This window comes from Mya arenaria, chromosome 14 (genome assembly GCF_026914265.1).
Source record: "Mya arenaria isolate MELC-2E11 chromosome 14, ASM2691426v1".
Taxonomy (NCBI): Eukaryota; Metazoa; Mollusca; class Bivalvia; order Myida; family Myidae; genus Mya; species Mya arenaria.
In genome coordinates this window covers 3,449,672-3,467,534 of record NC_069135.1, presented here as the reverse complement: position 1 = coordinate 3,467,534, position 17,863 = coordinate 3,449,672, and the positions used below count along the sequence as shown (strand labels likewise).

Below are 17,863 nucleotides of genomic sequence, written 5' to 3'. Positions count from 1 at the left end.
CAATATTTCATGGGATTTAATTCAGTCACTGCTCTTCTCTAAAACTTCGTACATGTCGCTACGTGGAAGGAGCTCTGCATGATTACAGATTCTTACTTGCGAGGTGAAAAGGTTGTAACTGAATTCTCGTACCAAATAGAGCAAACATTTAACAAAAATGGCTCACGCACCACAGGAAGGACAGCGAAAAGTGCTTATTGGCATCGATGGCAGTGAAGCTGCAGAAAATGCCTTTAATTGTATGTAGACGAATTATTTGTTTTAAATCCAGTTGATTACAAAATACATCGATTTAATGGCGTTTTGTATGATGATCAATTGCTCAATGTCAGTGCTTTTTTCTCTGGTTAAAACCTGAATTATCTGGAATTGATTGAGTTAATGCAGTAAAATATTGTAAATAGACAAAGTTGTATTTAATATCTTACATATCTATCTATATCTGTTTAATGTCAACTCCTCTTCCGAGTGTTACTGACATTTAAACATTGTGTTTTGTTTTTTTTTAAATAATTTTTTTTTCAACTTTTTTTATTTTTTTGACTTAGAAAGAGAAATGTTTTGTGTTAATATCTGCATATCAGTGATAAAAGATCAGATGGCAGATTTTTATATTTCTGTTCAAAAATTAATGTTTCGTGGGTCCCTAGACTTACCGAAATACGATTATTTACCGAAAGACAGATAAAATTACCGAAATACGCATGAAAGTTACCGAAAGACGCCTTCTAATGCATTTATTTTTAAATAATCTTGTATATTTAATGATTATACGCATTGTAGCCAAAAATTATAAAAAAATATTTAGAAATAATGACTTTATTGACAAAAGAATTTCCCTTTTTTAGTCAAATAGAGTTATCTCCCGTCGTCAACCGAAATACGATTTATGGATATGGTTAAACTGGAGTAAACATGATAGAAATTTACCGAAAGACGCTTGCTATTGTATTTATTTTTAATATTCATATATATTTGATGATTTTACACATTGTAGCCAAAAATTATAAAATAATATCTTGAAATAATGAGATTTTTGACAAAAGAATTTCCTTTATTTAGCCAATAAGAGTATTCTCCTGTTCTCAACCAAAATACGATTTATTGATATGTTTAAGGTGAAGTAAGAACATGACAAATATATACAGTTAACATAATACTATTTATTTTATTTTTCATCATTTCTCTACATACATGACATATACATTTGATTAACATCGAACATGGAAGGCTGCATAAAACATTAGTCATACACATAATAAAATTACATGAATTATTGAACGCTGCAAATACAAAATAAAATGATTAACTTACAATATGTATTTAAATCATTGACAAAGACATATACATGTTAATGACAAAAGCTATGGCAAATGTACATTGAAAATTCACCTTGTGTTACAAACAAATGTGTCAGACATACAAACAATAAAATCGAGATTGAGTTATAAGAATATATTAATAATTACCTTTGAATGCACCATGCGTACCAGTATATATGACCATGAAGAAAAGAAAGTTGTTGTTACCTAAGTTCATATGTACAAGGCAAAAATGTTGCCCGAATTGAATTATGTTTCATTATTATGTGCAATATTTATTATTAACTATGTAGATATCTTCATTGTTGAAATCAAACAGTTTAAGTTAAAATACTTTATTTTTTATGGTTTAGCATGGTGCATTAGAAATAATAGCCTGCATTTCCAGTGTCTGCAATGGATTTGGATCCACAAAAATCACCCGCAATTATAAATGTACACGTAATGCGGTCCTTTAATGTGTAATTATTATGGTGTTTACTCAACACGTGTCACAGAGCCGAAAAGGGTTTACCCAAATTAACACACTTTCAATAATACCAAACTGTCCCCCAAAAAACGTGCCGCTACTTTGTGGGGTGTCATATACCGGGTGATAGTTATGTTGTTTTAAACATCGCCTGATTGTGTGTATTTGGTGTGGTCTGGTTATTATTGTCCATAAGTAAGCTAATTTATCTGAAGATGAGAACTTCGCTGTTTAAAAACTTCTTTTTTCAATTTTCATATAAACAAAAATTAAAATTTGAAAGCCCTGAACTATACTGTAGATCTAAGTTAGTTTAAAAGAAAATGCTTTTAGCGACATTTTCGACCTATTTTAAAGGCAATGTTTCAAGTATATTCCAAAATACTTTCAAATGCTGTGTATTGATCTAACATTTCCATAAGAATATAAATGCTATTATTTGAATCCAAATTCATAATCATTTTCATAATACAACAACTAATATGTTATTTTTACCTGCGTTAAATCGTCTTTCGGTTGGCCAAGGGAGACAAATATTTCACTGACATTGTCTTTATTCAATTGAACAATAAGTAAATATTTTCATGAACTTTTTCATTTTTATGAGTGTGTTTTAGTTATATGAATATTATGAGATCATCATTAATTGGAATAATTGATTATTTTGGAAGCTTTTATCTGTCTTTCGGTTGGCGAGTCGGCACGCGGAATTCGATCTCGAACACTGAAATTTCAACTGCCTATTACATCATTATATTTCAATATTTATCTCTAAAATTTGGTTTGGTAATGTATTTATATAATATTAATATAAAAACAATAAAATAAATGCATTAGAAGGCGTCTTTCGGTAACTTTCATGCGTATTTCGGTAAGTCTAGGGACCGATGTTTCGTGGCTAAAACCATTAATAATAGTTGAAGAAAAATGCATAAAATATTAATTATTGAACTTGAATATAAAAACCTTTGATCTATTTTTATGTCGGCAGTCTTAAATAATTGGTTTCCATGCATTTTTGCAAAAATTGGCCTTTTTTGAGACTAAAAAAAAAGTTGTCTAAACCTTCAATCTGTGAGGAGCTTTAATTTGCAAAACATCTAAAAAAAAATTATCCTTAACCTTAAATTCCAAAAGTGATTCATTCTGATGAAAAGCATTCCTATCACCACCAAATGGGCACCTTCAGAGGTCTAAACAATAGTACATAAACGGTTTATAAGAATTTTTGGTCCAAAAACATGAACAAGTCTCTTTAACATCTCAGTGCTCAAATAATTCTAAATTGATATAAGGTAGTTAACTTCTGCAACACTAGCACAGAGATATATGAGCCGCGTCGCGCGATTTTGGGCCTTTGGACATATATTTGGTATTACAATGTTTTAATGTATTTGAATAAAATGATATTGCAGGAAGATATTCTGAAAATTTCATGATAATATCACTAAAATTGCGTAAGATACGGGTTTTCAAGTGAGACCATGTACTGCGCATTTTGAATACTTAAGTTGACGTCATTCACATGACGTCGTTACAAAAGCCCATTATTTGAATGACGTGCAAAATTAACATATCAATATAAAATAAAGGTATTAAAGCTTATAAGTAAATTATTTTCTTATCACAGAATCTTTAAGGAACATAAATTAAGATAAAAATAATGAATCAGTTTTGTATTTTTAATACATTTGGCCGTTGTAAACACATACTATTAATGCAGTCAAAATATGTCGGGGCGATGTATGGTTGCTATGGAAACTTGGGTAAACCAATTGTTATAAATCATCAAGAAAATGATGCACAAATGAAAAACCTTTAAAAGAAAGAAGTCTGGAAGAAATTTATTTACATAGAAAAAATCATTATTTTTGGCATTTTTTATTGGTGATTATTTCATTTGTAATAATTATGTCCGAAGGCCTAAAATCGCGCGACGCGGCCCATATGGTATAAGCTTAGCTAAGCAGACTTCTGATTCTTACCATTGCTCATTTCACTTCTCCTCTTAATAACTATTATTAACATTATGGTCTGATTCAGACCCTAAGTTTCGAACACCAGTCAAATTAATCTGAAAAGAAAAATGCCCGTGGTTGATAATTTTTTATCCAAAAGTATATCACTACAGGGAAAAACATTTTAGTATCTTCATGAATTGTGTTGTCATAGATTGTTTTTGACTGATCTTTTGTCATGTAACCATTATCTCTGGTCTTTTCTTCAGGGTATTTGAACAATTTGAAGCAGCCTAACGATTATGTGTATGGCATCACTGTTCCTGAGTACAATTTTGCGGGTGTAACTGGTAGGTTTACCAAACGTTTCTTATAAATATGTTCCATTTCTCAGTCCAATATTATAATTAGAAATCCTTGTTCAAATAATTGACTGTTTCTTTAACCTCCTCATTCATGGGGTAGAGTAAAAACGTTTTAAATTAGAGTATTTCTTTGACATTTATCAACATGCCTTGAATTCGACATTTATTAATTATTAGTGTTAAAAATGTATATGTTTATAATAATACATGCTGCCCATGAATGAAGGAAGTTTCCAATTAAATGTTATTTACATCAGAACGATATTCTTTTTACATAGTTGATAAATTAGGAATAAAATTGTTATTGTTACTTAATATGAATTTGTTTTATCAATAATTTTCTAGACTGCAATGCCAAACTTAAAGTAATTATTTAATGTTACTTTATAAAATTCAAAAAGATAAAAACTCAATTTCAAACTCCCATATCTGCTGTATATTCTAGCAATTTATTGAATGTTCATTACTTTTAAGAGTTATAGTTTACATGTACGGAGTTAAATTTTTACTTTGCAATTGTACACATTGCACAAAAACAGCACTTTCAGTTCTATATAAATGCAGTGTTTTTTCCTCTAAAAGGGAATGGTTACGGGGCCCTTTGATTGGGTAAAATAGCATTGTTTTGGAAAAAGGGATAAATACTTACATGATTCAAAAAAAAAAATTCAAACCTTTTACTATGTATTCAAGTAAATTATCAACATTTTTAGGGAAGGCCAGTTTTCCACACAAAGATTAATGGGGATTTTCAACTAGTTAAGGGAAAAATATTAACTTTTTCAGGAGGGGAATGTTGCCGAAAGTCGGCACTTGAAAAAACACTACAATATTTGTTGATGTTGTTTGAATTTGAAACAATAGTTCAAGTCCCTCAACAAATTGAAAGCAGAGACAACTTACATATATATATATATACAGTATATATCTTAGATCTTGCAAATGAGTCTAGGCTTGTCCAAATAATTTTATATATAAGTTGATAACAAAAGTAGCACTGTCACTTTGCTTCTCCTATAGATTTAACTCTCTTTCTCTCTCTCTTATACTCCTGACCTCTGAGTACTCCTATTGCTTGTTAAACATAATTAGGCTTGATTTGGAACTCCATGGTATCCTTTAATACAGAATTATGGAGTTTGAAATCCAGCTCTCAATATTACTGAATAATAATTACAGAATAATATAACCTGTCATGCACCATTTTATTTCCTGACATGAGAAAGGTTGAATTTTTTTTTAAACAGTCAACGATATAAGACTTTTGTATGAACATGCCCGAATTCTTATGTTATTGCTTGGCATTCTTCCAGAATTTGAGCAAGCCCAGAAAGATTTTACCAGTGTAGGCATGCGGGCTTGTGCTAATACTGACTATTGTGAAAGTTGATTTATTTTTTTAGATTATTATTATACTTAGAAATTTATGATAAGAATACAGTAAAAATACATAAAATTGTAAAGCAATAAAACAGTGTTGTTTATCTTTAAAGAATTTCTAAATTCAAAAGTTTGGAATGTGTGCAAGGCAGGTATATTATGTAAGAGTAACTATTAGTTTAATAAATAAATGATAATAGTTTAATAAATAAATGATACAATTAGATATAGTTCATAGTCGGTGTCATGCTTGTAGACTCCACACAGTCTCATGTAATTCAATCTTTTCAGCTTTAATAACAAGTACAGATCTTCGAGTATATCTAGCTTGAAGTAGCTTCAATCTTATAGGTTTTGCTGATTTTATAAAAACATATATTAAGGAAATTAATTTCATTAACTTGGCTTTGCTATCATATGTAAGATATATATGTATTTTTTTTATTTAATTGAAATAATCAAACTTTAATATTATGCAGACATGATATTTTTGTAATCAATGCCCTGAAATTTACTTATCACATTAAGTTGACTGAAAATAAATAATTGGCTTACACATCTAACCTACAAATTCATGCCTTTTGATGTTGTAAAGTATTGTAAGCTTCAGTATATATCCTTGTAAACGCCGTGGCGTGCATGGCTGAAGCATTTCATCATTATGCTGCACTATTTGATATACGCCTACTGTGTAATTTTTGAAGGGCGCATTTTAAGCCTGTTTTTTACTTGAGGTTTAAAGAGAATGTTTAAATAAAGTAGGTGTCAGTGTAAAATATTTTTTTAAGATGGAAAAATATTAGGCACAATTATGGCTAGCATTATTTCAGTCATTTTATTGGAGCACAATGGAGGTCAAATCTGTCTAAATCTGATTAGGAATAGCCTTAGGCTTAATCAAGAGACAAGTAAAGAACATTCAGAATGAAATGTAGCTTGCAATTTATGGTCCAGCTAGTGCAGTTGTCCCACAACTGTCAACATGACAGGGAAAAGTGTTCCTATTTCTCATACTTATGAATGTAAAGTTCACAGTTGTCATATCCCAAGTCTGTTTTGATGTCTAAATTTCCTGCTCAACTTTGAACACTCCTTTTGCATGAATAATAATATGTGCCTATCTCCATCTTCTTTGCTTCAGTTTCGTTAACAAATTTCACCATCACTTGTCTCACACAACCTGTAGGTGTCTCTGCGAATAAGATATGTAAAATACCAAATAATGAATTCAGTTTTTGTTGCATATTAGATCGAGTCACTTGATATCATATAAAGATCTTGCTCATCTTCTTTTGTTTCCTTCCAATCAAGTTATAAGCATGGGTGAGTTAACGGTACCGTGGAAACCGACGGAATCAAATCTACGGCTTGTACCTTCTCTCAGACTTACCTAGAACTCCTGTTTCATGCACTTACCTTGTTATCACTTCATACTATTGTGGTGTGTGCAGCTTGCTTTATAAAGATTGTGTTTCTGAAACAGTTGATCTTACATAATACAGTCTTGAATACTAGGATGTCAATACATTAAGATGACTCTTAATAAAAACCTTAAGTCAACTATCAGGATGTTCACTTATGATCAATGCTGTCATCCTAATAAGGAGTGTTAAACAAAATAACTTTGGATTGAGAAATTCAGTTATTTACGGGATGAATGTTAAAAAAAAATGATCATACTTGAGGATTACTTTTGTTGATAAATTTAGTCATCTCCATGGAACATTTAGTGTTTGTTTAATTATAAAATACTGATCAAGGGAATATTTTTATTCAAGTAAAATTTTACGATACTGAAATAAAGATGAAGGATGAAACTTATATCTTTATATACCTTTTATGTACCAACTTTCATGTTAATTTAATTCGAAGGTTGACTTTAATCCTGTACAATTGTTAAGGAAACACAACTCAAGGTGATTGGTTCTTTTCATTAACCTCACAAAATAGCTTGCCCGGTAGGCATGCAAATATTTATGCGATGGTATGTCAAAAAACAACAGTCTTCTTGTGGTTAATGCTTAAAAACATTACATGTTTCTGTAGTTTTATATAGTATGCGATGTTAAGTACAATTTGTTCAAGTTGAAAGGTTTTCCATTCACGTTGTTATAACACATTTCTTTTACTAAGAAAGGGGACTGGGACTCATTTTTATCTGTAAAATGTACATTTATACAGTAAAATATACTTGTATGCATGGCTTTGGAACTTCCAAGAACAACCATGTATGTTTCCTAACAATACCTAGTATTCTGAAACCCCATTTTTATCTATGTGATACCTGTTAAAGAAGCATATAAACCCCAACATACCGGACTTCCTCTAAACACATGGCTTAAAACCCTTCCTGCTGAAGCCTACATGACTTTCCTATGCTGTAACATATTTCAGTCAGTCACTGTCTTCACATGTTTTTCTCATATGTTTTCTTATCCAGATTTGTCAAAATGTCATAGTAGACACTGAAGACTTGTTAAGAATTAAGATCTATAGCACAAATTGTGCTAATCTGTAGCACACAATCATGACAATGTAGTTGATGTTATGTGAAAAGAGCCAACTATGATTTTGTGCTGGCAATGTTTACTGTTTGTGTTGCATTGTGAATGTCTATATGTAGCTTTATGTTTATGTTTCATTAATTTCTCCATATTTATGCCATTTTCTTTTAATTCTCTGTACTTTTTTGTTTTGTAGTAATAAAAATGGGTAAGTTGTTTCATGAAAATTGTTCATGAAATAATCACTGGACGGTAAGTGATCTTGTACAATCTTGTTTGAAGTATGTGTATTTTCAATATTTAACAGATATCTTCAGACTTCTCCATTATTTCCTTTTGTTCCCTTTAAGCATAAATATTTACAACAATAAAACCCTTCTCTTAAGTTTCCTTAGTAAGGCTCATTCATTTTGGTTATGGCCAGGGTTGACATTATTGATGTGATTGTCAACCAGAACAATAGACGTATGGGAAGTCACAATTAGTTTATATTCACCAGGTTACGGTAAGGTAACTTTATTAACCGTTTCATTTCACGAAAAGGGCGTCATTTTATTCTTTACATAACATTATGACTCATGAATTTTTGAGGGTAATGATATTTTTTTCTGAAACAGGTATAATAAATGGGAACAAAATTTTATAATTATTTAGATTTTTGTTTGCCCACCAATTATCCGTACACCCAGCTGACATGTGTGCAATATGATGTAATTATCATACAAAAGTAGATGTTGTAAAAACACAAATAATTGTTCATGTTATGGTGGATTTTTGTGCCATTGTCATAGGTTGAATTTAATTTGATCATTAATTGAGTGGTGTGTGTAATACTGCATTACCGTAACTCTTTCTATATCTTCTGATAGTTACTACAGTCTTACTGACACACCTCACTCTACTGCATATCATTGACAGGGGTTCAAAACTGCAAGATGAATTCTAAAAAATGGATTGAGAGCTTTTAACTTTAGACGATTGTACATTTGTAAATATTTTTTGTGGACAGTTGCATCAGAAATAGGCATCAAAAAGAGAGAAAAAAAGTACCTTGAAATGAATATAAATGACTTCAGAAACTATTTCAAAAGAGGTCTAAGCCCATTTACCCTGCTTTGGGCATGAATTCCCCATACTCAAAAATATACCCCGGCTTTTTTTCATGATTGACAATTATCAGCTATTACAACCTCTGCTTTGATATAGTTTTGTAAAATATGAGTTAGAAGAGCATTTATATAATATCCATTTTTGTGTATTTACTTAAAATCACTATTTCCCTCAAAATGTAAGTTAATGCGATATTTATATAATTGTGACCCTCTGTTTCAATAAGTCCAGCCCACTAACCCATACATTGAGCTGTCTTAATTTGCTGTGCACAATTTTGTTTAGATTGTTTTTGCACTGTATTGAAATGTACTATTTGTATATATTGTTAACTGACAAAATAGCATGGACGAAATATACATGTTCAAACCATGATGTCACCAATAATATATACCGTAATGTAATGGACATTTCTTCTTTTTGCAGTATTAAATATAAAATGAATAAAGTTAAGCCAGTCGATTAACTGGCAGGTTTTCTTAAATATTTTATTTGTGGGTTGATCTGACATCTTGCATTTTTATTGTGATGTATTGCTTGTGAGCAGGTGACAAAGCCTTGAATTTTAACCATAAATTTTATCATTGTACCTGTGAAGCATGGTAGACACTGGGATAACTTTTTCTCCTACCTCAGATAAGTAGATCCAATAATTTAACCATGCTAGATATTCTTATCTTGCCCACGGGCGAAGATAAAATGCCTGTATGGAACTACTTTTACCACATTGTAATTACCTCCCTTGTTGAAGACTGTCGTCAGTAGCATCAAGGAAATCTTGTCTTATGGTAATATTTAGAACTCGTATAAGATAGGTTCATCCCGACCCTCGCGCAGGGTGTTTTGCGGAAACTCGGTAAACCTCGTTTCCGCAAAACACCCTACGCTCGGGTCGGAATGAACCTATATCTTACACTCTCGGCCATGGAAGATACTTATAGTCCTCTGCACTTTCATTAAGATATGGCTTGTTTTAGAGTTTTCAAACTTGGTATGCACTTTCGTCATGGCCAATAGATGACCTCTATTGATTTAAGGGTTCATTAGGTCAAAGGTCTAGGTAAACTTTTTCTAGAAAGAAGATGGATGCATCTGACAGTGGAAACATTGGATTTGTGGAATTCTCGTAATGGTCATTCTAACATGAAGACTGATTTTTATCTTCATGCTGACTTCCATTATAGTTTAGCTTGTTACTGTGGCATCAGTACTTTGTTCATATCACGGTTCAACTTCCATACTTTTAAGCATTTTTACCCATGCGATCAATTCTATCTATGAAGCATGATGATATAAACATGTAGTTTCTAGAATAGGTTTTTTATGTATATAAAATGAAGAAAACAACGCTTTAATGTGATGCTGTCTGTTCTACATAGCTGGATGCCTGGGTAAAAATGCATGGCAGTCAAATAAACATTGTAGAAAAGTTGTCCTGTTCAAACATACATATTTTTTTCAATATACTTATTTTTTGTAGCAGTTTTTGGGCAATCTAGTGTTAATAGTGCTATAATAGATTGGTATATGTATTGTCGTGTTTTGCCAAAAGTTGTGTTTTTTTATTGGCAACATTCAGGCATTTCAGGCTGTCGATTAGCTCTTTGATGTGGAAATGATGACATACATTGTTGTATAACTGTGATTGTTTTGTTGTAAATTTTTGTGTTATAATTAGAGGATAATTGTTTGTTTCAGTGTAAGATAGCAATATATTTTACTGAGTGAGCACCAGAAGTTTTGCCATTAGTGAAAGATTTACTTTTGCTGTAAACAACAGGAATCATATTGCAATCGTGCATTCAAACAAACTTATTTTATTTTGAGTTTCATGCTTTAATTCAGAAAAATCAATAATTCAGTAATTTTTAATTGGAAAATCATGCCAAATTTTAGCTAAAATGGCGTCATACCTGAAATGATGTCATTGATTTTTCTTCCCAACACTGGGTTTGTTTAAATTTGTTTTTGCAGAGAAACAGTAAAATAATCGAAACAATGAAATTTATATTTCAATGAATTCACAGTTTCAAACAGGATAATATTTTTATAATTTAACGTTATTTTTTTATGAACAATCAAAGGGCATGAAATAATAAAAATATGTATCCTACCCTAGAAAATAAATGCACCGTGTGGAGGATTTCTTGATTAGTTTTGAAAGCTTATGGTATTAAGATATTTGTTCTTTGCCTATTTTTGTGTTTTTTGGCCACATATCAATATATTTCTAAAGATTTACACTTTTTTTGCAGTTACTTTTTATCGCTTTAACCAAATTGCAGCTTTTGCATGATCACATATTTAGACTTGCAGCTGACTGGACCTAAACAACTGAATATGCTCAAATTTTCTTAAGATAATGTATCTTTTTAAGTATCAAAACCAGTCCAAAAATGTTTGTAATCAGTCCAAATATGTTGGCTTCTATCAAAGATTCTCCTTGTATTTTTAATGTTTTAATACAGATGTTGTTACTTGAAAAGTAATATATGAAAGACAATGAATTATGTGATAACATCCCTGTATTTAAAAAGGCTTGGTCAGCAAGAGAGCCACTTGTGTTATTGCTTTATATGAAGCATATTATGTATATATGAAGATTGGCCTGCAAGTCTGTTTGGTAGATGTAGCAGTTTTATTTGCTTACATTCTGTTTCGGAAGATATTTTAGTGTCATACCAAAATGTAGGAGAATAATCAAGTCATCTTTGTTTTATGATGTATATAATAATATTGTAAAGACTTAAATAGAAAACATTATTGAATTATTTCTCCAGATTAATAAGTTGTCTATTGTAAGGAAATTTGTTTAAAATAGTATATGAATGATACTTGAAAAACGTGGCATTGATCACATGCCAGCCAAAATTTTGATAAGAATAAAAGCTTCTTGTAAATCAATCTTAAATTGTGCCATTTTCATCAAATTTCCTCAGAAGTGCTGCCCTGTTATGTTCGGAAAATAAAGCATTTATTTGGACATATACCTGAGCATGCATTCTGTGTATGGGAATAAAATAGAGACAAAAATATCTTCCTTACAGTATAATCACTGCACTACTAACTCGTTTTAAGTATTATTGAAGTAATAAAGTTTAGTTTAAATATATCTTATCTTACTATATTTAGAACATTTTTATCATATTTACAGAGACTTTGTTTGTTTAAATACTCAGAAGAAGTGAATAAGTGGTAAAGTGGATTCTGTGATTTATGGTTATCAAACACTGCATTCTGTCAGAAAGAAAAAAGTAAATTTTGCAGTATTTGAAAAGTATCGCGACATTGTCTACCTATCATTAATCATGCCCTCATTCTGACATGTGACATTTAAAAGGCAGGTGCGTAGCATGGTAATCTGAACTTCAAAACTGGCAGAAAATATATTTAAAATAAGTAAATCCACATCTACATGAATACATGTATGGAGAACAATTGATTGTTAGTAAAGGTAATATTTTGGGGTAAGAGAAGTTTCTCCTTGCAGTAACATACCGTAGTCCTGATCAAATAGATTGTAGACTTCAATTACACTTGATAACCCCATGCTATGCCCCTGTCAGACATTTGCAAACCGTTTTTCTTGATGTTTGATATTGACTATGAGCCATCTACTTGCAGTGGGACCCCTGGCCGACCCCCAGGCCCTACAGGATGACTTCATCACCCAACACAAAGTTGTAGAGAAACTGTGTTCTGACTTCACTGCTAAGCTGCGGCAAGCAGGGGTTTGTTTTATATCTATTAAAAAATGTCTTGTAAACAATTAGTGGAACTTATGCACTGAGTGATAGCTCTCAACTTGAAACTGTTCACATGTTTTTTTATGAGTACAGCAGCCTCTCACACAAATCCTGGAAAATTCTACAAGACACTTGAAAGCATAACGATTCTATTAGCTGCATACTTAGAGAATTGGATAGAACCATAACATTTTCATTCCACAAATGTTTGGCTACCTGTATGGGTATATTGCTCTTAATATTCATGCCCCCCTTCGAAGAAGAGGGGTATATTGCTTTGCACATGTCGGTCAGTAGGTTGGTCGGTCCGTCGGTAGACCTAAGCTTGTCCGAGTGATAACTCAACAAAAAATTCCTTGAAGTATGGTCATTAAACTTTACATGAAAATAGGGCCTGACCAGTAGATGACCTTTATTGATTTTAGGGTCATTGGGTCAAAGGTCAAGGTCACAGTGGCCTTAAATGGTAAAAGGATTTTAAAGCTTGTCCGAGTTATTAATCAACAATGCATAGACCTATGATCATCAAACTTGATATGGAGGCTGGGCCTGACCAGTAGATGACCCCAATTGATTTTAGGGGTCATCAGGTCAAAGGTCAAGGTCACAGTGACCTTGAATTATAAAAGGTTGTCTGATTGGTAATTTTACAATGCCTACACCCATGGCCCTCAATCTTGACTTGGAGGTTGGGTCTGACCAGTAGATGACCCCTATCGATTTTGGGGTCCATCAGGCCAAAGGTCATGGTCACATTGACCTTGAATGATGAAAAGTTGTCCGAGTGATAACTCGACAACGCCTTCACCCATGGCCCTCAAACTTGACTTGGAGGTTTGGCCTGACCAAAAGATGACCCCTTTTGATTTTGGTTGTCATCGGTCCAAAGGTCAAGGTCACAGAGTGACCTTGAAGGCAAACTATACAATTCCTTGACCATTGGTCATCAAACTTGACATGAAGGTTGGGCCTGACCAGTAGATGGACCCTCTTGATTTTTGGTCATAGGTCAAGGTCACAGTGACCTTTTTACACAAAAAAGATAACAAAGCGTCTCCCAGTGATATCTCAACAAAGCCTGGACCTATGATCATCAAACTTGACTAGGGGGTTGGGCCTGACCTGTAGATGACCCCTTTTAATTTAAGGGGTCATCAGGTCAAAGGTCAAGGTCACAGTGACTTCAACGCAATAAGCTTGTCTGTGTGAGAACTTGACACTGCCTGCACCCATGGCCCTAAAACTTGACGTGGAGGTCCATGCATATTTAATTCAGTTGTCCAAATAATCCTGACAACATGTCGCTCAGGGGGGGGGGGGGGGGGGGGGCATAATGTTTGACAAACATCTCTTGTTGAAATATGTGTGGCATCTGAATACACATACATCATTCTATGTACACATTTTTGTTGATTGGTTTTATATTATCTTTTACATGGGCACAAAACTTGATGGCTGCTTTGGTAGCTGTGTGTATCTTATATGTTAGACTGTTGGATTCAGACTCCAATAATTCATTTGTCTATCAAAAACAGGCTTAATTGATGATTGTTCTTGTCAAGTATTTGTTTATTGAATCATTTTTTTTATTCACAGGTGAAGGGTCAGGCGGACGAACAGTCCGGCGATAAACCTGGACCCACACTTGTCGAAATGGCAGAGAAACTTGGAGTTGACTGTGTGATCATGGGCACACGTGGGCTCAGCAAGCTCAAAAAGCTGCTCATGGGCTCCGTCAGCAGCTACGTAGTGCAGCACTGCAACGTGCCCGTCTCCGTCATCCCGCTAAAAAAGAAGGATTAATGCACAACTGGTGATGGTTATTACTGATGTTGAGATAATGTTACACAAAGTCATCTACACAGAAAAGAATACTTCAAGCTGAGAGATAACTAATGTTTTGTATTTGTTATTGTGTTTTGACGCAATGTAGCAATAGATTTATGGATTATAAAAAATAAAATTCATAAAATGAAAAACAAAATGTCTTTGTAAAAAAATCTTGTTAGTGTGATGTATGAAAAATATAATTCATTAAATGATAAACTAAGTGTTAAAAAAAATATTGTGAGTGTTTAGTGTGATGTATTCATTGTGCTGGACTGGTATCTTGTATTTTGATATCTCTAAAATTTCTGTCAATGTAGAAGTTCAAGAAGTTTGTTACTGATGGTGAATTTAGGTTATACATGTATTTATAGATTTATTCTTTTATATCATACATTACCTTTTACCACTGTTACCATGGTTATATACTTGTTATAATTATATTATGTTTTAGATAAAGGTAATCTCTTTGTTAATATTTTACTTTGTATACAACTACTGGTAAAACACCATATAACATCATAAGAATGCCGGAAGATGTTCCATTTTTCCCGGTCATATCAGATTTAAAATTTCAGGTCACATGGCTTATGTCAACAAGTAAAATTGTCCAGCTTTGTTGTCTTATTTTCTTGGTTAAGGTGTTTTAGCTCATTTGAATATCTACACGTTTACAAACAAGGACCAACTACAAATCTTTGATAAATATTGTGTTAATGTTATTATTTGATAGGTCAAGCATGTCCATTTTGTATGTTAGGTTCATAGTTAACTTTCATTGACATCTTTTAGATTTACACATGAATCTCTCCATTTTAAGTTTCCATAATAGTAAAATGCAATATTTTTTCATGTTAAGATGTAACGTTTTTCTTGTAATGTTTCTTTGTACCATTCAGCAAGAATGATAAAGATTTGTTTTCTGTAAAAGAACTCAATGGAGATATTATCAGGCTGTTTCAGTTGAAAACATAGGTGATTGGGGTCCAAATCAAAAGATTTGTTTTTTTATACCGGTAATCCAGATATTTCTCATTATTATAAAGTTTTTTTGGTGTTATTAAGTCTTATTACGTAATTTGTGAATGCTCAATAATTCGTGCAAATGATGCTTGTGTGTTTTATCATTACACAAGTACTTTGTACGTTTGGGTTGTTTTAGTTGAATGGTGCATTTTTATCAATGTTTCTGCAAAAACTGTCAGGTTCTTGGGAACCTTGATGAAGGAAAATACCCACTACCCAAGGTCTACATCCAGCAACTTTATTGTTTATACTTCTGCATAACACTGATGAGATTCGAATGAACCGAGTGACAAATTTAAGAAATGGTTTCTTTAATCCATTGATTATAAAGAGAAATTAATGTAATTTTGTCTTCCTAGAAAATCTGCTAAGCTTATTTTGTTCAGAATCTTCACATTCAAATGTCTAACTAAAATTCAGGAATACCTCAAATTTCTTCTATGTTCTCATGTATCATTCCATCCGTTGGTTTTGTCTTCATTTCAATTGTTATCACACTTGTTTCTCTTATAGTTGTGTACATTTTGTAATAGAACATCAGGTATCACAGTTTCTTAGGCTTTTCAATTGTTGAAACACTACCGTATATACACCCTTCGTTAAGTATTTTGGCATGCAGATAGTATATCACATTCATCACCTTTTTTTATGTACAACAAAAATAGTCGGAATTTATACTGCTTTTACATGTGAAACTTAATGTAATATTTGTGCAAGTAAGTGAAGAAACTTTGTGTTGACCCATATTAAATTTATTTTCATTTGATGAAAATCTTGTTTTGTAAAAAATTAGTCAATCTGTGAAATTTACTTCAAACTTGAATTTGACTTTGTACAATAAAATATTCATCCATGTAGCCTAGAATAAACAGAAAAAGTATTTGATCTTTATTGTTATTTGAATTTTGTCAAACAACTTGGCAGAAGAAGGCATTTCCCTAATAACAAATAATCTGCAGATTGTCTTGATGAGTGTATACAGATGATTGAAATTGTAAACATTTAGATTCAAGATTAAACAAGAGATGTTTGTCAAACATTATGTCCCCCCCTGAGCGCCATGTCAGAATTATATGGACAATTGAATGAAATATCGAGGGCTCAACGCAATACTGTCGTAACTCCATTTTTCAAAACTGTTCAGGAGAAGGAAAAAACTTTCTTAATTTATATGTGTTGGAAATATTTAAAGTATTTGAACATAACAATTTTGTACTGTATGATAGTTTTAAACCAAAAAATATATCATCTTCAAACATTGAACACAAAAGATGAATTTGCTGAAAATTTGACTGACTACAGTTTTCCACCTCAAAAGTCAAATTTCATCAAAGTATATATTTATGCAACAGTGTCGTAACTTGACTTACGACAGTTTTCCACCTGATATTATTTCAATTTGAGAAAATATATTTATGCAACACTGTTGCACTTTTTATTTTTGTCATTATCAATGAGAAATATGGTTAATTACTAAACTCTAATGGACAAATTTTATATAATTATGATAATTATTATTACAACCCATAGTGCATCATGTTTGAAAATGCTCATTATTTGAGTTGAATAGAGGTCTAACTTTACACCTAAATAATGGGAAAGGGTCAGGCTCTATGATCCTTAAAACAATGAAGCATAAATCAGAACATAACAAAACATGACTGTATTACTTTTGAACATTTAATCACTCAAGTATTTAATTTTCACAACAAGATTTTGTTCATCCTGTATCTCAAATTTAACAACAGTGTTTATTTAAAACTTTAACAAAGAATAGATACATGATTTAAACATAAATTCAAAAACAGATCATTTTCGCAAAGCTAAGCACACTCAATAATGTCATTCAATTCTAAAATACTTTCATTTTATATGCTTTACTTTATAACAATCATTCCCATATAACTGACAAAAAATGGCAAATGTCTTGATAATTCCATCTGACTGCCTGATAAAATTTCTTTAAAAAATCAGCAAAAATGTTTTTGAAAATATAAAAAATATGACCTTCAAAGGAATCTTTTAATGATACTATTGACCATTGTTTTCAAATTTTTGGTTTGTTTCCATAAAGGGGAAGTTCTTATTAATATACACAAGTTCACATGTCCTATGAGCTCTACTCAACTGATACAAAAACACTTAAGGTCATTGCC

At 31.9% G+C, this 17,863-nt stretch overlaps 1 protein-coding gene across 3 annotated transcripts; it reads left to right on the top strand.

Annotated features, from left to right (window-relative positions):
- The first annotated feature begins 65 nt into the window (after positions 1 to 65).
- Positions 66 to 16,587, top strand: LOC128217021 (universal stress protein YxiE-like). Of its 3 annotated transcripts, none has more exons than XM_052923831.1 (5): positions 66 to 239; positions 4,019 to 4,099; positions 8,195 to 8,206; positions 12,733 to 12,839; positions 14,451 to 16,587. In XM_052923831.1, the coding sequence occupies exons 1-5, from the start codon at positions 158 to 160 to the stop codon at positions 14,655 to 14,657; spliced, it is 489 nt and encodes a 162-aa protein (XP_052779791.1). In that variant the 5' UTR covers positions 66 to 157; the 3' UTR covers positions 14,658 to 16,587. The 3 variants fall into 3 exon arrangements, with proteins under 3 accessions (XP_052779791.1, XP_052779790.1, XP_052779792.1); XM_052923830.1 differs by lacking the exon at positions 8,195 to 8,206 and adding an exon at positions 6,806 to 6,817; XM_052923832.1 differs by lacking the exon at positions 8,195 to 8,206 and having other exon boundaries at positions 67 to 239.
- The last annotated feature ends 1,276 nt before the right edge of the window (positions 16,588 to 17,863 follow it).